At 56.3% G+C, this 21,038-nt stretch overlaps 3 protein-coding genes across 3 annotated transcripts; 2 read left to right on the forward strand and 1 right to left on the reverse strand.

The window, feature by feature from the left end:
* Window positions 1–1,186: 1,186 nt before the first annotated feature.
* On the forward strand, window positions 1,187–1,850 carry COCSUDRAFT_59549 (hypothetical protein; the record flags this gene model as incomplete). Its single annotated transcript, XM_005643550.1, has 3 exons — window positions 1,187–1,232; window positions 1,486–1,686; window positions 1,819–1,850. 3 exons carry the CDS (start codon window positions 1,187–1,189, stop codon window positions 1,848–1,850), a joined length of 279 nt encoding a protein of 92 aa, XP_005643607.1.
* Window positions 1,851–4,123: 2,273 nt separating this feature from the next.
* COCSUDRAFT_59550 (hypothetical protein) lies at window positions 4,124–8,046 on the reverse strand (the record flags this gene model as incomplete). Its single annotated transcript, XM_005643551.1, has 11 exons — window positions 4,124–4,177; window positions 4,534–4,662; window positions 5,037–5,174; window positions 5,439–5,647; window positions 5,958–6,084; window positions 6,389–6,540; window positions 6,879–7,028; window positions 7,266–7,359; window positions 7,536–7,609; window positions 7,714–7,800; window positions 7,929–8,046. 11 exons carry the CDS (start codon window positions 8,044–8,046, stop codon window positions 4,124–4,126), a joined length of 1,332 nt encoding a protein of 443 aa, XP_005643608.1.
* A 704-nt stretch (window positions 8,047–8,750) lies between these two features.
* COCSUDRAFT_48997 (hypothetical protein) lies at window positions 8,751–20,032 on the forward strand (the record flags this gene model as incomplete). The annotated part of the gene is made up of 20 exons (XM_005643552.1): window positions 8,751–8,871; window positions 9,190–9,287; window positions 9,545–9,739; window positions 10,011–10,167; window positions 10,382–10,462; window positions 10,754–11,668; window positions 11,875–11,970; window positions 12,227–12,390; window positions 12,668–12,787; window positions 13,208–13,378; window positions 13,789–13,887; window positions 14,167–14,478; window positions 14,874–14,981; window positions 15,309–15,395; window positions 15,868–16,031; window positions 16,394–16,652; window positions 16,924–17,099; window positions 17,472–17,583; window positions 17,892–18,236; window positions 18,776–20,032. The coding sequence occupies 20 exons, from the start codon at window positions 8,751–8,753 to the stop codon at window positions 20,030–20,032; spliced, it is 5,037 nt and encodes a 1,678-aa protein (XP_005643609.1).
* Between the last annotated feature and the right edge of the window lie 1,006 nt (window positions 20,033–21,038).

The raw sequence follows: 21,038 nt of genomic DNA on the forward strand, positions 1-21,038 counted from the left end.
CTCGCTTGAGCACGCCATCCTCAACATGCCTTTTTGGTCTGATGAACGCCATGGCTGCAGTAATTGCAGTTGAGAGATCATCCTGAGCCACAGATCATGGATTGCAGGCGACAGTGATACTTCCTCTGCTGACTGCCAAGCCAGTCTTGGCCCGGACAGCGTCGAGGACCGCAGTGCTGATGGGACGTCGGCGCCTGCGTGGACATCTGCCCCACAGCAGGCAGACACACCGCCCGACAGCTGGCCTCAAGTGCACTTCTAGGCAACTGTCCTGAATCCAAGTGTGATGTGCTGCCATGCTCAGCCCGCTATTGCCCTTGCACAGGACCACCTGAATAAGTAAGGTGAAAGTTTGTTAAATCTTAGTTCTGGCAGTTTTTTGCTCTGCAGGGTCTGAGCCCACAGATCCTTCTGTGCCACCCATGAGCATGGCGGGAACCGTGTCCGGCCGGGGGCTAGCATCAGCGCCGGCTCCCAATGCAGCGGCGGCACCCAGGATCATGGCAGAAGATCGGACGGCGTGTCCGCCTGCCTCGGGTGTGCTTCAAGTGCAGGTCCAAACAAATTGCCTTGGGGGCATTTTAAAAGCTTGATCAGGTCAATATAGAGACACTGCTGCTAGAAAAATTTCCCATGCCCTCATCACAAGACAAGCCCAAACATTTATTTGAGTGGAGTCTGGCTATGCTTGTTGTAGGACTCAATAAGCAGGCAATGCGTGGTGACGCAAAATGGCGCAACCACGAGACTGCTGTTGCTTGCTTTCCCATGCGGGACAGTCCGCTGGCAAGTCAGACAAGAATGTGACTCCCCTCCATGTCTTTCGTCGGCTTTCCCCGGACGATGAGCAACGCCTCTGTTTGCTAGGTTTTGCGAGGTATCTCGTTCTGGATTCTCTTGGACAAAGACAACATAAAGTTGAGCTCTCTTTGATGTGGGAGCACTTCTCTGTCAGCAATTTATTTCGAGCCGTGCAGGACTTGTCTTAGTTTATCGCGGAGAAGGACTTTCCATAGCTCCGAGCCTCATCCCCAATTTTGACAGCAACGACATCATTGATGTAGGCCGCCCACAAACTGCTCCAAAGACCTGTTGATGGAAGCAGGGCGTGCCACAAGCCTTTCAAGAGGATTCCTTGATTGCCGGTCAGCTGATCATGATCTGAGACATCCTGGTGCACCGCTCCATGCAGGCCACGCGGCTGTGGATCGGAATGTACACAACTCCCCGACGTACGCTTCTTGCCTCTTGATCGTTGCAAAAACTTTGCAGTGAGATGTGAAGCAGCAAGAATTGCCAGCGCAAGCAAGCATATGTGGTTAGGGGCCTGCAGCTGGCCGATCCCACTTTGATGCCCAGCCGCGTTTGTAAACATATGGGAATTCCGTCTCTGGGCATTGCGGCGATAGAGCGCTTTTGGCATCTCCGCACTGTTACCTCGCGTTTGAAGCATAGCATGAAATCAAGATGTTGGCATCTGTGCAGTGCGGAGGCGGATAATGTTCTGGACGATCACGGTCCTCAGCTTCATCCTGCTTGCCGGCGAATGGGGTGCGTTTGTACACTACCGCAAGGATAATACGACGCACGGAGGGGGTGCGTCGGCGCTGCTGGAGGCCCTGGGCAGCCTGCCCTTCTCCTTCGAGGCGGCCAGCGTCACCGTCGGCATCAACATCGCCACGCGGTGTACAGCACCTTGGCCGTGGCAATGTTGATGCCGACGGTGCCGCCGGCCGTCTCGAAGGAGAAGGGCAGACTGCCCAGCTCCTCCAGCAGCGCTGACCCTCCGTGCCTTCTGACATGTCCTCGCTGCGGCAGATGGCGAACACGCCCCATTCGCCCGCGAGTAGAGCGAAGTCCAGGACCGTGATGGTCCAGAAAATCACTCGCCTCCGCACTGCACGAATGCCAACATCCAGAGCTCATGCTACGCTTAGACGCAATAAAATAATGCGGAGACGCCAAATGCGCTCTATCGGTGCAGTGCTTAGAGACGGATGTCCCAATTGTCTATAACGCGGCTGGGCATCAAAGTGGGATCGGCCAGCTGCATTCCCCTGACCATTTATGCTTGATTGCGCTGGCAATTTACACTGATATGCATCTCTCTACATACTTTTACAGCGATCAGGAGGCAGGGAGCGTACGTCGGGGAAGAGTGCACAGCTCGATCCACCGCCGCGTGGCCTGCATGGAGCGGTGCACCAGGATGTCTCAAATCATGACCAGTTGACCGATAATGAGGAAATTCTTTGAAAGGCCAGTGTTACGCACTGCTTCCATCAACTGGTCATTGGAGCAGGTTGTGAGCGGCCTACCCAAGTGATGACTTGACCAGGAAAGTCGGGAGGAATCTCGTTCTGGATTCTCTTGGACAAAAGACAATATAAAGTCGAGCTCTCTTTGATGTGGGAGCACTTCGTTGTCGAGATTTACTCGAATCGCGCAGGACAGTATTACGTAATTGCGGAGAAGGAGCCGCCATGCCTTCGAGATCCCACCGGTGATCCCCGCGCGGCCGCCGTGACATGTGACATCCTGTGTGATTTGACGTTGTTGCTAACCGCGAATAGGAGCAGGGCCTTGTCAGCTGAACAGCGCTCCTTTTTCTAAACCTGAGATTTGCTGCCCTTTTCATTTGTGGTCCGGTCCACTCGCTGCCAAGGATGCTAGACAGAGCGGCAAAAGAGGGTGACCATCAGAGGAGGACGATGTTTTGGTACCATGGCAGTGACATTTATTGTATCACACCGAGTGACTTGAGTAAGGGTGAAATTTTGGCAGTCTGGAATTCATCTTGTACAACACTTGTGTGCCAACGTTGCTTGCCTCTCGGCAAGTAAAGCTCGTAATTGTAACATTAGAATATCTGCTTTGTAAATGAATAATACATAAATAAGTAGTTACATCCACCGCATGCACGGGTGGCAATGGCAGTTGAACATGCTTTACAAGTGCGCCCCACACAAAAAACTCTGGACACAACTGCAAGTTGTAATATATTCTGACCACGGCCGCCTCCATTCTGGTGTTCTTGAATAGTGTTCTTCACGTCTTGTGAGGTCCACTCCATGTTGAGCTCCGACACCGCTCTTGTGTAGGTAGCGCCAGTATGGAACCAATTTGCTGCCGGGGCTCAGCAGCCCACCATTCCAATCCCAACATTACCCTGTCCTGCTAGCCAGGATACAGGAGGTGAAGCAACCCTAACCACAGCATGCAGAGCACACAGCAGATACCCCATATCGACACCAGCCACTCATGCGAAGCCCAGCATGCCCAGCTGCTGACGAGAAAATAAGACTTCATGAGGAAGGATGTGAATTATATAAGCAATTACGGGAACGGGGTCCCCTCACACCACGATCAGTGCGCATGTGGAGAGGGCATGCAACGACGGCACATCTGTGCAGACGGTATCCTGCCTATGATGGACTCTGATCACAAGCCTTGATCTGAGATTACGCATTGCGCAGTAGCTTGTCAAACGTCGGCTAGATAGGGCAGTGTGGGAGCGATTTTGGATATCATGATCAAGAATCCAAGCAGCTGGCAGCGTGCAGGCATGGTGGCAGTGATTAAATTGCAGGATATGCCAGCCTGTCAAGCACTAGCAGAGGCCATATATGCCTGCACTCCATGGCAGGCCTGGAGGGATAATCCAGTAAATCAAGCTTCAGCTCACATGCATGTGAGGTCTGCTCATGATTCGATCTCTGCGCTATTCAGTCTTAATACAGCCACATTCTTCCACACATTACAACGGATACTGAGATCATCTCAGTGAGATGCCATGCAGGCATGTCAACTTTGACAGATGCTTGCAAGCGAGTGAATCCTTTGTCAGTGACAAAGCAACCAAAAAGGCCCTTCAGGGCTGCTGTCCATATGGCGAGTCAGACGCCACATCTGCATGACCAAGCAGTCTTGCCCACTTCAAGCTGGAAATGCAACCAAAGACTTTGGGGCAGCAGCTGTAGTCAGCTACTGGTGCGCTCATCTCCTTGACGGCTAGCTGATGTCAAACTGTCTTTTGTGAAGTCATCCTGGGCATTACTGCACCCAACAGAGGCGATGACTTACATCAGCAAAATGATCTGCATGCTGAAGCTCATGATTCTTTCTAACTTGCAGTGGGGTTGCTGCTCCCTCCACGGCCGCCTCCATTCTGGTATCCCTGAATCGGGCACATCAATTTCCTTGACGCCCACTCACAACCACTTCAAGGGGAACACTAAATTAAATCCCGGCAACAACATGTCTGAAGAGCGCATGCAGAGGTGGTTTACAATCTTTAGGACAATGGAGTGCCTGTATTGAGAGGCCCATCTTGACCCCAGCAAGGCCCCACACATGCTTGCCAAAGGTGGCTGCACCAAAGTACAGACTCTATGCGAATTGTCTTTGAGTGTGGGACGCTTTGCTTCAGACACAAGGCAGCCCTTTGCCTTGCACTGCGCCGCACTGCTTTGTATGTCTTGCATTGACTTTTGGCTTAATATTGAACTGTAAAAAGACAGATATGTCACGCACCCCTTGGCGGCCGCCGCCACGACGGCCTCCGCGGCCGCGCCCGCGGCGGAAATCATTCCGCCGCGCGATGCCGGTGCCACCAAACGTCTCAATGTCCACCTTGCGCTGCTCGGCAAAGCGCGTCCGCGCCTGGATGACACACACTCTTAGCTCATCAATCTTCAATCTGGTACCATCATTGTGCTGCTTTACGCACTTGTTACAGAGGGGCACTGCGTCGTCTACAAGCGGTCACGGATTGCCAGCTCGAACTCTCGTATTCTGTTGACCAGGCTAGCAGGCAAACAGGAGCAGCCTCCAAGGACACCACTCTCCATGGGACATCATCAAGGAGCACCAAAAACACTTCTTATACTGTGCATATCATGAACATTTTTCTTACTTTGCATAAGATTTACTGCAGCTTGTCTGCAGGACGCACCTTGCCTCTTGGCAGGAGCGTGTAATACGATGATAATAACATTGTATATGCGAAGACGTATGCAGTGAAAGATTTTACGCACCTGCGGCTTTTCTGGCGCGGCACCCTCAGACACGGCCAGGCGCTCGAGGGCCTCACAGGAGAGGGAGTCGAAGAAGTCATCGGCCTTGTAGGTCTCCTTGGGCGCCTCCTCTTCCTTCACCACCTCCGGCTTCACCTCCTGCAGGGACACGCTCTAATCTGATTCTCATCTAGGTGCAGCAAAACTCAGGATGCCAGCCCGATCGGCACGTCTGCAGGTGGCTCCTCAACTTCCAAAAGATGCAGCACCCTCGGCGGTGTGGCAAGCTACGCATGACACAGAGGAAGCAACGCGAGACCCCCTTCCTCATCACTCCTTTGGGCAGCCTTGTTAGACGCTTTGAATGTCCCTCCAGAAAATCATATGCCAGAAGAAAGGAATGCTGCAGGGGAAGTGAATGACTGATATGATTGAGGGGGAGCGCGCCTCCTTCTTGAATTTCTGGAAGGCCTCCTCAAAGTTGAAATCCTCGCGGGGGACCGGCACGGGGGGTGCGCGGGGGGCCGGCGGGGGGCCCTGCCCTCGGCCGCCGACGCGGCCGCCGCCCCTCGCGGCGGCAGGTGCCAGCCCTGGGGGGCCGCCAACGCCCCTGCCACGAGCTGGGCCTCGTCCTGAGCAGCAAATGCAAGAACTTCTTTAAAGTTCTTTTTCGCAAATCAGCTGTATGGTGTGCAGTCCTCGGCAGCTGTTCGAAAAGGCGCAGATACATTTCAGCCAGATCCTTGCACTACTAGAATTACTGAAGTGCACGACATTTACTGATACAGTGTCTTCCAGAGTGGCTGCAGCGCCTGCCAAGTGCTGTGCAGGTTTGGAAGAGCGGCAATTGGACCACGTCACACTCAGCACATCGACCAGCATCTCCTAGCTAACCAGCCTCTCTCGAATGTCTCATAGTGTAAGTCTGAAGAGAGGGCGGACCTCCGGCAGCGCCTGCATAGGAGGTGGGCCGCGGCCTAGGAGCGGGGGGACCGCTGGGGGGTCCCTGCCTGGGGGGCGCTCCGTTGGGCATGTGCCCTGCTGGCGGGCCGTTTGCACGCGGGTAATTCTGCAGCATACCAATGGAATAATGCTCAGGCACATCTTCCGGCAGCTACTTAAGCAAGCATCGGCCAATCAAGAAGCAACTCTCAGTGACAAATCGAGGTGAACATCCATCCTTCTGCCCATTCTGCCAGCCTTTAGTGTACGACGAGAATGACATACCGACGTGCCAAAATAGACTAATAGGCGGAGAGTCCATTTTGATAGGTTGGCATGTCAATCTTGCCGCACGAGTGACCAGAGAAACATGGTTCCGAGCTGACAATGCAATGTGGAATGGGGCCTGCTTGTAGTGATTAGTACCACACCTGCATGCCTGGGGGAGGGTGCAGCGGGTGCTGCTGGTGGTGCTGTGGGCCAGCAGGAGACGCCCTCTGCGGCTGGGGCCGGGGGCCGCGCGCCGGTGCTGACGGGGTGATTACTACCGTTGGCGCTGGGGCCGGGCCCGGGCGCGCGGTGCCTGACCATGCATCACCACTATTTCACAGCATGAAATCCAAATGCCTAATTCTGTACGTTTGCAAACATCTGCTGATGCTGGGAGCAGATGTGCCTCTGTCGCAAGCCAAGCCTGACACATTTGCCAAGAAAGACTCCCGACAAGCGACCTCAGCTTCCGGCATCACTCTGGACGGTCCCCTAGCAGTCCACTTGGATGTCTGCCATCTGCAGGATGCAACGTCTTTTGCTGCTCCTCAATCAACGGGCACCCCTTTTCAAGCATGCCCCCAGAACATCCCAGAGCATCCATCAACACAGCTACTGGTTTGAGGGTGAAGACATTGGCTGGGTGCTCACTTGCTGCGGAAGGCTGAGCTGGCGGGGCTGCATTGGCTGGCTTGGTCTCAGGGGCCGCTGACTGGGCCGGGTTCACCGGGGTCTGTGCATAGTACGGCGGAGGCGCTCCAGGGCCCGGCTGCTGTGAGGGCGCACTCCACTGCACGTTGCCTGTGCAGCAGCAGTGCTAGCCTTAAAATGCTATTCAGTGGTGCATTAAAACAACTAGCAACCATATACGCTGTGGGCGGCCAGCACGGACTTGCAACAAAAAGGTGCGACACAGGAATTGCATGATGGTGATGACAATTTTGCCCATGCAGGAGGCATGCAAGGGAAGGGGCAGCAGCACAAGAGCAGGGTGGGTCACAGGCAAGCAGCAATGGAGATGTGGGGCATGAAACGTACTGTAAGGCTGCTGGGGAGGTGGAGCGCCCCAGGGGGAAGGTGCAGGCGGCTGGGGAGGTGCCTGTGGAGGTGCAGGAGCGCCCTGTGGTGCAGCCTGCCCACGCGCACTCAGCTAAGTTACATATCACAGCCAGATCTGCCAGTGCATGAACATCTTGATCTCCTGGTGGGAGCCATGGTGCTGGCCCCTCTTGGAGACCCTGATGAGAAGGAATGGCGAGACCCCTGATTCTGTTTTCCAAGAATAAGGGTTGCTCGCGGGCACCGCACCTCTGGTGCTTTGCTCGCATCGGCATCTGCAGGTGGCTCGTTCTGGAGGACTGCTAGATCCTTGATATCCGCGCCTGCTCAGGAAGATGTGACGATTGCGATTTCGGTAATAAAAGGCGTCTTCCACTATTTGCGAAAATAACTTTTCGTGGTAGTCAAGGACAGGAGATAAACGCACCCTTGAAAATGATGTACTCATAAATTTCGCCGCTTGGAGGGAGGAACGTTCCATCTTGGCGCCTGTCTTCCGTCCCAAACGATTTGACTGCGCAAAACCCGCACACTAAAGCGTCAAAATACCTGGAGCAAAGCGCGTGGAAAACGAAAGATCGGGTCCCCGCTGGAACAGCCCACAAATTGCAGGAATTCAGGATGTGGGAATGTGAAGCACACCATTATGTAGGGCAATTGTGCTCTCATTCATATCTATGGAGTACAGCGTGCCCTCATATCTGATATCGCCCTTGCTAATGAGGCTGATCTTCGCCCCTATGTATGGCATTTCCCCCATGATGGCGGACTCGGACCTCGGCCAATCTCCTTCTCAGCTCTCCAGAGTAAGCTGCGGCTCAGGCATGTCTTGAGCTCGCTGAAATGCACATCCTGCTTGAGCAGTGTGAGCAGCCCTTGGTGTACCCCAATGCAGACTTAGTCACCCCTGCCACCTCAGCTTCAGTCAGAATCGGCCCATGCAAACGCCTTGAATCCCAGGTGTCGCCATTCCCCACATCTTACCACTTCTGCCGTGATGCTGTATGTCCAGGAAGCTTAATCGAGCATCTGGTGAATACCGATCTGCTCCTGGCGCACGCGGAAGCGTGTGAAGGCCTTCGTGCACCTGGAAGACTCAGCTCTCACTTGAGCGCCAAGTGGACGGTGTCGCCATGGCCGCCCGGTCCCTTTGACATGCCCACAATATCACCTTTACAGTTTAGAAGTCCCTGAGGTTGTCCTGCTTGAGGCATGGCGGCTGCAGAAGCGCAGACTGGGATCTACGAGATACCTGGCAAGTTTCCTAAAAGCCTTCAATCCTCCCAACCCGTCGATGTGGCGCAAGCTGTCGATCGCTTTCAAAGTTCCTTTTGTCGCTATTATGCCTGATACGAGATGCCGTAGCACGAGCATTCCTGTTTCATGAACGCCAGTTTTTCCAGAGAACACGCTTCAACCAGGTTTCATCGATAAAGGTGCTGATCCCCAGTCCCTCTTTTATCTATGTCCACGATATTCGCAGATGATGGCAATGAGGAGTACTGCGGAGCCTGCCGCAGGGAGGGAGTACTGTTGTGCTGTGAGAACTGTCCCGCGGCATATCACTTTGGCTGTGCCGGTTATGGTGCGGCACGATGGCCATCCATCTGTCTAGTGAGAGAACATATTAAGCAATGTCAAGTGGTCCGCACCCTTCCCACTCAATGTTGGATGCGGACTGGGTACAATTGAAGGGACCCCAGTCTGACAAACACACAGGAAGGCGCACGGTAAGCATGCATCAGGACAAAGGCATCCAGATGTCATGAGACAAGGCGCCAATGGGTGCAGCATGTAACCAGGGAGTTTCTGGCACTCTGGCGCAGCAGCAGCAGCCTCTGTGATTGCTAGAGCTGCTGTCCAGGAGAATTGGCTTGGTGGATGATTTTTGGGATTACTGCAGGCGGGGAGGAGGATGTGCCTGGAGGAGAGGAGGATGCATGGCTGTGCTGGGGCTGCTCCCAGAAGACCAAGACGCCATTCCTGCACAGCACGCGGCCGGTAGGCCCTCTCCCTTGGTGCTGACTGGCATGTCTTGGGCCAGAAGAATCGTGGAGTGCATCTTGTTGGAATGCCTTGAATTAATTTCCTTCGATGCTGCTGTCAAAGGGGCAAGCACTCAGCTGCTCTGTCTTCTTCTGGCTCCCCTGCTCAGCCATGAAAGATGTGCTTCTCTGTCACACCTTGATAGAACAGTACCCAAGTACAGCAACAAGACCGTGCGCAAAATGCATGACCTGGAAAATTCTGGATCGCAGCTGGAGAAGGCGGTAGGGAAGGATGTGCGCGTTGCCTCAAAGGAGGGGTCCATCGAGTACTACAGGGCTTCTGTAGTTGGAGGGAACGCGGCCGCCGTGGACGTGGTGTACGAGGATCTGCCCGGGGTGCGCGAGTCGATAGACCGCAGCAGCCGCCGCCTGTGGCATGGCACGCTGAACAATGATGGCTGGGAGGTACCCCTCCGTCCTGCTGCACCTGTCTGTGTGCAATCAACTTAGCCTTGCCTAGATGGAGGTGACTGCCACTGACGGCAGTGCCTCATCCTTCATGGGGTTGAGACAGCATTTGCAATGGTAGCTTGGAGCCCTGCTGTATGGGCAAGGAAAACCACTACTTTGATGTGGCCTGTGCTGAGTGCATGCACCATAGACGTCCCCTTAACATCATGATACTTGAAAGCCTGCATGGCTTCACGCTGTTGCTGAATTGCGGCTTTTTGTGCAGAGGCGCGGCAGCAAGTATGTGCCGATAAGCCGGGCATATGCAATCGACATCAACCGCACGTCAGGCTCCCCTCCAGGCAAGCTACCGGGCAAGGCCGAAGCGCGGAGCACCGCCGCAGCCGCAGCAGCATGGCAGCAGCGGGAGCCAGCAGCCTCAGGTGCGCTTGCTGGAGCCTGGATCCTGGATCCTGTAAGCCTGGGGCTATATCGGCCTTGCGAGCTTCATAGACCCACCTCAACAGCGTCTGCCCACCGTCCAGTGCAAATAATCGTGTCCACCTATCTTGAAATGGTGCTGTGTTTGAAACGGTCCTGGCATGGGCCTCTTTGAATACTTCTTATTGTCTGTCAGCACCATGGCTTTGCTTGCAGGCCGCTCGCACGCAGCGTCAAAGGGAGCACAAGCGCAGGACAGGAAGAAGGCAGCACCGAAGCCTGTGGCCAAGAAGACTGGTGCGCAGAAAGCAGCACAGGAAACTGCGGAAAGTGGCTCTGCAAGGCCAAGCAGCGCAGGCGGCAGCGGCGGACAAGCTCCATCTGGGGCTGCAAGCAGCATTTCTAAGGCAAGCCATCTGCATTGCTCAGTGATGTGCAATCCAAGCCCTGCCTCCCAAGGGGTTTCTTTCAGAAGGACAGACTCCGGATCACTCTCTCAGCTTTGTTGCCCTCTTGGTTTAGAAGCATAGTCAGCTGGCTGAATAGGATCATATGGACCTTTTTTATTTGAATGGGTTTTTCTTGTAGGTTCGTTCTTGACAATTCGCAATGCTCAGGCAAGTTTCAAGCATGAAATCACCGTCTTTTACCTCATGCAGGGCCTGGGAGGGCCAAGGCTGTCAGCAGGCCAGCAGAAATACCCGGCCGCGCCCGGCATCACCGGCCGGGCCGAGCCGTTGCCGCTGCCAAGCAAGCGGCCGGCTCCGGCTGCGGAGTCGGCCGTGTCTAAGCGGCCGCGCAGCTCAGCGCCCCCCACGCAGGGGATCCCACCAGTGGCCGCCCCGCCACCCGCCACCACAGCGGCGCCCCCCGCTCGGCCGCCGCTGTCACAGACGCCGCTGCCGGCGCTGCTCGCATCCTCACAGCCGCGCACTGCCCCGGCTGCTGGGGCCGGCCCCCCGCAACCGCCCACCACTGCAGCGCTTCCCGCTCGGCCGCCGCTGTCAAAGGCGCCACCGCCCCCCACCGCAGCGCCGTCCGCTCGGCCGCCACCGTTAAGTGCGCCGCCGCCACCGCTGGCCGTTTTGCAGCTGAGCAGAGCGCCAGGTGCAGCACGCGCGTCGCCGGCGGTCTCCGTGCAGTCGCAGAGTGTCCCGGGGACATCCCTGCCCAGCAGCGCAAGCGCGCCGGACGTGCAGCAGCCGCTAACAGCTGTGGGTGCTGGAGGGAACGCGCCGCACCAGTGGCCCACCTCACAAGCCATCGCACAACCACTTGCACCGCCGCCGCCGCTGCCGCCGGCTCTCTTGACGCCGGATGCAGCGGCGGCTCTGTGCTCCAGGCTCGGCACAGACCAGTCGGCTGAGCCGCCGGGCACTGCCGTCGATATGGATGTTAATGACATGCGGCGGCCATTCCCGGACCCACTGTCGTTGGCAGCACTGGCGGATGCGTCAGAATGGGAGAGCGGCATTGCTTTCGGCGGCAGTCCTGAGTCACAAGGTATGGACTTGCCCAGAAGCACTGGAGCACCTGACCTCACGGATTGGAAAGGCATGTAATAATGGAAACAATTAATAAAGGAATGATAATAGTAATGACCCGACTGGCGTATTGCTGCTGTGAGAATCGAGCCTGGGTCACATTGCTCGACTACTGTTGGACAGACAGATTAAATGAGCAGCGATGTGGATGGTGCGTTTGCTCAGGAGACATTGTAGAAGAGATGAGGACAGAAGAGGGCAGCGCTGCAGAGGATGCGCCCACCCCTAACCCAGCTGCCACCCCGGAAATCAGCGGTGCAGGTGTGATTGCTTTGTTTAAGTCTACCTTCTCTGCATCCTGTACATTGGCGATATAAAATGCTAAAGCATCTGTGTTGTTCCCAAGCCCTGTCGGATGACCTGCTTGCAAAGTTTGCAATTCCTTGTGATGGTCGTGGTTTTTGCACTCCATCAAGTTATGACCTTGTACAGACGTGCACAGGACCTTTCTGAGCGTGCAAATGCCATTCAATCTCAAAATTGTGCATGGCCTTGCATGAGGGCATGTCTGCAGCAGGTGCATTCCTGGACGATGACGTAGGGGAAACAGCGTTCACAGCGGCGCTGGAGTCTTGGCTGGAGTCGCAGAAGAGGACCATGTACGAGCCGCGAATCCAGCAGAAGCCCCTCTCCGCCTACACCCTCTGGAAGCTCGTCGCAAAGGGCGGCGGCTCCAAAATGGTGCGCCCATCTCATAGCGGCCAGCATCATGACATCATGTTTTCTAGACTTCAAGTAGAGCTAAATATTGTGCCAGGTTGAAATTGCCTTTGCGGCATATTGTGCTGCCAGTGCTAGATATCAATCAGCAGCAGCTGAACGCGATCACAGGAGGCGGGGAAGGGAATCTCCAGAGAAGCGTTAGGGTCCACATTATTATCGTGGATTCCACCAAGTTAATGCCATTTGCAAGAGTCGCGTACGAAAGTAAAGAGTAAGTTTGCATGTGGGGGTGCAGGTGACAAACAACAAGGGATGGGCGCGCATTGCTCGCGCAGTGGGGGCGCCGGAGTCGATGACCGACAAGTCCACTGTGACCAAGCGCGTCTTCCAGCTCTCCCTGGGCGACTTTGAGGAGGTGAGACACTGCCAGCTCTCTGCACATGTCGAGTGTTTTTTGCCTGACCTGTGCCCTTGGGGGTTGCCTCTATAACATCACCAGCGTTATCTGCTTTGGCATGCATTGCCCGTCGGACATGCCCTCAGGCAAAATGGCCGCAAGCCAAGATCCCCAAGATCACAGTGATTTGTTGTTTCACTGAATATCCAAGGTTTGTCTGGCATGGCAAATCTTGCAAATATCACAATTCTATGAAAACCAGAGCCAAGGATACCGCGTTTTTTGGTCAACATATTTTGTAGAGGCTTGCATGGTTCCCATTCTGGTGGTTGGAAAGACCAATTCGGTATGATGCTTTCTGCAGCTCACATGACCTTGTGACCTTGTTTGGCTGTATCAACGACTAAAATCTACTAATTGCGCATCTGCACGACGCAGGCGACAGAGTGCGGCGAGACCGACCTCGGGCGGCCGCGGGCGCGGGCTGCGACGCGGACGCCTCCGCCGCGGGGCCGGCAGCGCAACCGCGCCGGCCGCTCCTCCCCAACCCGCAAGCGCCAGCGCGCCTCCGGCCGCGCGGCCGAGCGCCGTGTCGTCGGCTGGGTGCAAGTGCGCGCCTGATCTGGGCGCTGCATCTCGAATTTGAATAACAATTAAATGTGCTGCGCCTGATCTGCACGTCTGGTTGGGTCCACCATCAAGGTGGCTAACTGACTTCCACTTCACAGAGCCAAGTGACCCTTCCAGATTTTTAAAATGACGTAGAAGCAGCATCAAAAGCATTTGTGAGGTAGGCTGTGGTCGTTGCACTGCGAGACTAGTTTGCAGCGCAATCATGCTTACGAAAGAACTGATGGCAGGTCCTATGTGTGCTTGGTTGGGCCTTGCACTCGCAGGATTCTTCCGTCCATACTATCGTATGTGTGCTAATGCAAAGGTTCAGTGCTTTGGCAAGTGATGGCCGCATCTTCCAGTCTGCATTATGAAGCTGAGGCCTTGCTCTTTGTTTCCTTCGCCAGGTAAACAAGGAGCTTGCGCTGGACGTGGGTGCAGCAGTGGAGGTCAGGAGCCACGACAAGCAGCACACAGGCGGCTGGCTTCAAGCCCGGATCTTGCAGGTGCCTCACCCTTGTGAATGTGCTTGATCTGTCATTTCTGCAGTCATTGTTCTCCTCTCAATCATTCACTTCCTCCGGAGCTTCTGTTTTTGCAGTGCCATCGTTTCATTACGATTATCTGTTTAATCTGCGTCCTCTTTCTCTCGAAGAGGTCTTCTTCTGGGATTAGGAGCCCAGATTCTTCAGCGTTCATATCCTCCTATTTTTCAAGTCGTTTGCATTGTATGGGTCACACGTCTGAGAATAGAGTTGCTTGACAGCATTTACGTCGTGTTGCAGGTGTGTCCTGGGAGCATATATGAAGGGGGCCTGCGCTTCGAGGTGGAGCTGGAAAACATATCTGGTTCCCCCGGCCAGAAATCACAGCAAGCAGAGCCGCCGGTGTTCGGCAGCGGAGCACAAGACGCCAGCGAGAAGGGCTCGGAAGGTGGCGGGAAGGGAGAAGAAGCTGCCGGGAGGGAGCTCGCATGGGTGCCTCTAGTGCATGCACCGGCAAACACAGATTATCCTGCCGTCCTGATCAGGCAACCGCTGCAGCCGGCCGCCCCCCCCACGCCGGCCGTCGATTGGCGCGTCGGCGAGCGAGTTGAGGTTAGTCAGCATTTACTCAACAAGCATGTGTTTGTCTCGGGTGATACTGCAACCACCCATTGCAATGCAAGCAGAGCGGATAAGTCAAGGGGATATACTGGTGCATCTTCTGCGCCTTCACATGGCCGGGTGATATAGCTGTGCGGCTCTTCTAAATGGCGGTCCAATTGAAAGCCCATAAACATGTCCTTTGAGGGCTCTTTTACTGCTTTGTCAAAGGACCCTTCGTGAAAAGCATGCAAGCAGCCTCTGTGCACAGAGCAGCAGGGCAGTATTGACAGGATGCAGTTGTGCCAAGGTCACTGGTGACCAAGAAAGCTGCTCATGATCATGTCTCTGTCAAAAGGTGGGCATATTTGCTGTGATTTCGCCTAAACACAGCCTGGCGGATGCAGGGCTACTGGGCGGAGGGCGGCTCGTGGTGGCCCGCAACGCTGGAACAGATCCTGCCAACTGGCGATGAGCTGGAGCTGCGCGTGGACCCTACTGCGACAAATCGTGACGTAATTCCCCTTCCCCTCACCCTTGCAGGAATTCCTTTTAATTGACCTCGTTTTACTGGGTCCCTGGTCTGCAGCACGTAGAAGGGACTGTTGGTGTACTTTCCATGCATGGTAGGTCGGTATTTGGTAATTTGCATGGCTCGGTGCAACAATGCAAGGCGGCTATGCACTGTATATTCCGAATGGTGATGACTCTCCACATCCCCTCTGCAGCTGTTGCTCCAAGCCCGTGAAGATGCCCCATGCTATCTGGTGTTGTTCTCGGGTATCTTATGAGACGTAAGGACTTTATGGCTAACAGAATGAGGGTTGGTCATGGTGACACAGGGCGAGCTATGGGTGCTGCCAGCAGACCACGTGCGCAGGGGTCACTCCACCGAGCGCGAGGGCTTTGGACTGCTGGAGCCGCTGCAGGTGGGCGTTCCCTTTCTGGTGCACATATAGACATGTGACTGCAGTGGGCCTGATTGGTGCCTATGATAGACAGCCTATCACTTGATCACAAGAATAGTGCCTACTGGAAGTGTGCAGGCTTGCCCTTGCAAGCAAAACTGGCTGGTTGTGAGTGGCTACATGAGTTTGATGAGAGCATTGATGAGAGCAGACATAAGTACCACCCCAACTCCTGCTGCTGGATCCTGTACGAAGGAGTTGTACTACTCATGCAGCTGGGCCTTATTGGTGTGGGAGCTGCAAGCTTCAACCCTGCTGTCTGACCTAGCACTAGTGGGGCATCTTTTGGTGGACACGCTGTTGAGTGACATTCAAATCAGCTTCACCACTTGCTGGCATCGTCTCCAGATGGGAGCTCTGGGCGAATGGAGTGCATCCTTGGGACTTTGCAGGGTCTTACACAGGAGCTGAGATGACTCGCATGTGGCTGCAGGAAGAGCAGTGGACCACAGTGGGCGATCTACGCAGGAAGCTGGCCTGGCAGCAGCACACGGTGGACGGCTGGTCCATCGAGGCATATGCCACTCAGGCAGGCATGCCCCAGACCTCCAGCGAGGCTGCAGGGGCGCCTCCCTCCCGTCTGCACACCACAAACAGGTGTGCATCCCTGCCTGAATGCCCAGTTGGGCAGTGCCTGCCTGCGCAGGGCTTTGCTTAGCATGTCCATTGTTCCAGGCTAACGAAAATTTTCATTGCTCTTTAATTGACATTTATGGAAGCTAACTGATACATCAGTCAGTGGTTGTCAGTTTAGCTCCCATGTCTTACCAGGGATCTACTGTCTGCAAACAAGGAATCTTGGGTAGATCCGATCCGCTGCAAAGCTGAAGACCTGGCCCCATGATTTAGCATGTCTTTTCATGGTCAGAGTGGAGAGCTTTGCAGTTGATCTGATCTACCCCACGTGTATGCTTTTGCTGCCGTCTACAGTCTAGGATATCTTGCATCAAATGGCGCAGGAAGAGGCCCGCGCCAGACCCGCTGGCGAGTCTGGAGGAGGCAGCGGCGCGCGTCCTGGGGCGAACCCTCTCGGCCGCCACCCCGCGCGCTGAGTCAGCGGCGGCCGGGCTGCTCGATCTGGCTCCCTTTGGCCAAAGGGGCGGACCCTTTTCCTCCAGCCGCCCCGGCTCGCCGTCAGTCGGCAGCGTCTCGCAGATTGGTGGCGGCTCCGGCGGCGATGAGGCCTTCCCTGACACCGCCTCCGGCGATGACAACGAGGTATGGCCTGATGACATCAGTAAATATTTGTCTGTCTTCTTGCATCTGTGCTGTCAGTGGACAGAGCTTTGCAGCTGATGCATTCCCCCTGACGAAAATCATTTGTCTTTCATGGCACGAGGAATTTGGGCAATTCAAGTGTACTTGTCTACATTTGGGTTGGCAAGGTGTGGTCGAGGTGCAGGATGCCTTGAGGAAGGTGCCATGGCCGGTGTGGCAAATTTTGGGCATGATCCGAAAAGGCAAACAAAGAAATGTGTGCCGATAGCAGACGGGGCGCGCCGCCCGGAGAGCCAGGGCGGACCAGAGGACGATGTCTCGGATGGCGTTGCCTCCGGTGGTGGCCGCCGAGGAGCTGTCCTGCGACGAGGCTCTGGATGAGGGAGCCGGCCCCGGGGACGGAGCGCATGCAAAGCCGGGCGCAGCCGCCGAGCAGTTCCCTGGCAGGTGCTGATTGGAATCGTTCACCTTTGCTATTCCTTGGATGGACCCGTATGTCCTGTTGTCTGCACAGTATGCCGTGGAGGTGTTGTGCTTTGAGAGCAGCAGAGCTGGCTTACCGGCTTGTGAGAGCAGCAGGGATGTTGATGCCTACCCTGATATCCCCTGGGCGGCATCTGCGCCACAATGTTCCATTGTCTGCCCAACAAGATGCGTAGGGACACTCTGGTGTGGATCATGCAGAGCTGCCTGGCTCCTAGTTGCAGCAGGAAAATTAGGAGCTTCACCAGCAGTGGGTCTTGCTGAGATGGGTGGCGGCAAGATGCAATTTGTAGTATGGGCGGTGCATGCTGAAGGAGTGACTGCATGTTGGTGCAGGTGGGGCAAGCCGAGGAAATTAGGAGGGAGGGGAAAGCCTTCAGGCCCACCGCTGCCCTGGGAGTGTCCGGTGGTGTGCGTGCCCGGCAGCTTGGACAACTTCCTTACACAGGTGGGACATTGTCTATCTTGGAAGTGTTGGCTGTGATATGACAAAGAAAAGGGAGACGCCGAGTTGTATTAATGAGGCGCTCTGGCTGCCAGCCTGCCTTGGTTGTCATGTGCCAGATCAACGGCCCTGCGTTGTCGTGGTATCACAACCGAGCAAGCTGTGAATGCTCTGTTGACATACAGCCTGTCTTAACCAGCCTCAGGAAAAGTCTCAAAAGCCATGGCGCGGCAATCAGATCTTTGCAATCTGCTTTTTGCGGTGGTGGTGGTGCTGTGCTGAGCGCTAAGGCAAGCGGACAGTGTTTGCAGGTGAGGCCTGCCGCTGTCAGGGACCCAGACTACCTCGCCAAGCGGGAGGCATCAGCGCCACCCGGCGGCTTCCACACCCACAATGCCAAACGCCCTGGGAAGATGTTACCCGCTGCAGCCACGGCCAAACCCCCTGCCGCGGGCAAACCCCCCGCAGCCGCCAAACCCCTTGCAGTGCTGAATCCCCCTGCAAAGGGTAAACCCCCCGCAGCGGGGGTCAATGCCCCTGCAAAAGGAACCCCCCCGGCCAAGGGCGCGCAGCGCGGATCGGCTCCGGCAAAGCATGACGAGGCGCCTGCGGCTGCCCCGGCACCTGCGGCAGCGGCTGCACCGGAGTCAGGGAAGGTTTACCACTGGCCACTGAAGATGCCCAGAGGACAGGCGGCCTCCTCTAAGGCCGCCCAGGAGCCCAAACCACGTGCAGCAGCAGGTGGGTGCAAATTCGTCTTGCAGTCCACCAGCAACTGTACAGAGCCTTTCCCTTTCTGCTCTATTGCTGTTCTCAAGCGTCCTTTCCCTATGATGTGCAAAAATTGTGAGTTTATGTTTCTTGATTGCTGCAGAGTCAGGCAGAGCCCACTTAAAAGAAGCACCGGCACTCAAAAGCGCCCACCGCCCAGCCCCTGATAGCCTGCTCCCCAAATGGGTGAGCACACACAGCTTCTGTTCTGACTCTCATCTTCCAATGCGACTGGCTTACAGACTTCTGGCCTTGTTCTGCCCTTGATGCTCACAAGTACAGAATACTCAGCAAGCTTACTGCCTTGTCTGGGGGCACGACCACCACTTGACTAACTTTGGCCATTCTTGTACTAACCACCCTTAGTGCACGCATGGCGATACTGTGCCACAACATTGCATGATTATATTGAACGCTACCGCAGGGCCAGGGAAGCAGCAGGACTCCGCCGTCTAAGCAGGCAGCGGGTACGGGCCAGGACTCACGGCCAGCAAGCGCGGGGCCCACCGGAAAAGAAGTGGCAATCCGCGCCCCGTTGCAGGTCGCAGCCGGCCTCGCCGTGATGGGCCGCCCGATCGGGCTCGCCAAGAGCCTACCCGGCACAGCGCTCTCCGGGCTGCTCCCCGCCGAGCAGGATAACGTCATCCTGGCGCACCTCAAGCGATGCGGCGCCGGCCAGCCCGCGGCCGCACCGGTCACGACCCATGCGCTCCCATACGTGCTCCTCCCGCTGCCAGCAGACACGCGCGCCACCAGGCGGCAACCCCCACCGCGGCCGCTGCCTCCGCAGCCGCAGGCGGCAGCGGCCAGGTCGCAGCAGGCGCAGCGCGCCGGCCGCTACAGCGGTGCGCCGGCCGCCTCAGGCGCGCTCAGCCGGCCGCCGGCACGCGTCCTCGGCCAGTTTGTCAGCGAGCCGCCGTCCTCCACACCCGGGATGTACTCGCAGCCGGCGCTCGCGATGAGGTCGCTGCTGACGTCGGCGAGCGAGATGCTCGCGCGCGGGAGCGCGCCGGACCGACCGCCGCCCGGCCTCGTCAGCATGCCGCTCGGCCTGCTGCCGCCGGCGACGGCCCCTCTGCCCAACACCTTCAGCAGCGGCGACATCCAGCGCGCTGCAGAGGCCCTCGCGGCCTACATCACGCCCGCCGGGGTCACCCCGCTTCCCTCGCAGCCTCTGCGCATGCACCAGCCGCGCGCCCCCTACGCAGCAGGTCTTCCCGGCCTCCGCCCCTCCGCGAGCGGCCAGCAGCAGCAGACGACAAGGCCGGCAGCGGAGGCGCCAAGTATGGAGTCGCGCTACCCCCGGATAATGCCGCTGGGCCCCCCGCCGGAGAATGCACGCTACCCCAAGATCCAGTTCAGCTTCGCGCTGCCGCCACCAGCGTTCCCTGCTCCGTCACATGTCCAGCCACCGCATGCGAATGGCGCGGCGGTAGCCAGGGGCGGCGAGAACGATTTACAGGCGACACCGCAGGAGACGGCGGGGAAGCCGGGGCTGGCCGGCCGGCTGCGGCAGCCGCCGCCGGGGTCGTCCCGGCTGGTGGCGGCGCTGTCGCAGTCGCTGGGCCTGAGCTCGGAGCTGCTGCCGGCAGCCGCCGCGCAGCTGCCGCCGCCGCAGCTGATGCGTGCGACAATCGAGCAGTCCCGACTGGATGCCAATGGAAGCAGTGGCGGCCGCTGATGCCATGTGCGACCGGGTTTCTGCTGCTGCAGCTGCACTGCACTAGAAGCGGAGAGTAGAAGACATGAGGAGCGCCTGTGGTGGTGCCAAGATATTTGCATTGCACATTGTGTAGCCGTTTAAGGTCCCTAGTAAAATGCCTAGCTTGTAGCCCTGAAGACATAGCAACTGGTGTGCCTGACTTAGTGAGTAGTGCTGGTACCAGTGCGCCATCCTGTTTGCTGCATCCTTAGTCTAGAACCAAGTATTCCTGGAGAATGGATACAAATTCTTGTGTATATGTATGTGCCACCATGGCCAGCAACTCCTGTAGATCTTACGTAGGCCAGGCCTGTGACGCCTGGACGCTCTTAGAGGGTTTGAACCAAGACCTACACCAAGATTGTGAATTCACATCAAGTTCTCAGCACATAGCAGTGCCAATTATGTAAACAAGCAAGGCTTCAAAATTCTGGACCGTGAAGGCCTGTACTATGACTGAGTCAAGCTTAAAGCTCCGAGCAGAGTCTGCAAATCCGAGCCACCAGACCTAGGTACATGCATGCACGGGAATCCCAGGATCAAAGGGCGCCCTTTTAAGCAGCTTGTGCGCCGTTGCTCAATTGACCCAGTAAACCACACTGAACATCATGATGCATATGGTATGTCGCAAGCGGCTTGTCACAAGCTTACAATCAATTGACCCAGTAAACCACACTGAACATCATGATGCATATGGTATGTCGCAAGCGGCTTGTCACAAGCTTACAATTATGTTCATCATGACACGGGAATCATACGCGTGACACCACTCTTGTTTTGACACGCTTTTGCCGCCAAAAGGCAAGGTGCGTCCTGCAGAGACGCTTGAAGCTTGAAGCTTGAAGCTGCAGTTGAAGGCTGCGCAGCCTGATCCTTCCCCTTGTTGGACTCGCCAGATCCAAGCTAGACCCAGTAGCTACTATAGACCGCGGGCACGGTGCTCAGTATTTATATCGCCCCCCGCCAGCCGGGGCCGTGACACTAT

Source organism: Coccomyxa subellipsoidea (assembly GCF_000258705.1).
Source record: "Coccomyxa subellipsoidea C-169, whole genome shotgun sequence".
NCBI classification, from domain to species: domain Eukaryota; kingdom Viridiplantae; phylum Chlorophyta; class Trebouxiophyceae; family Coccomyxaceae; genus Coccomyxa; species Coccomyxa subellipsoidea.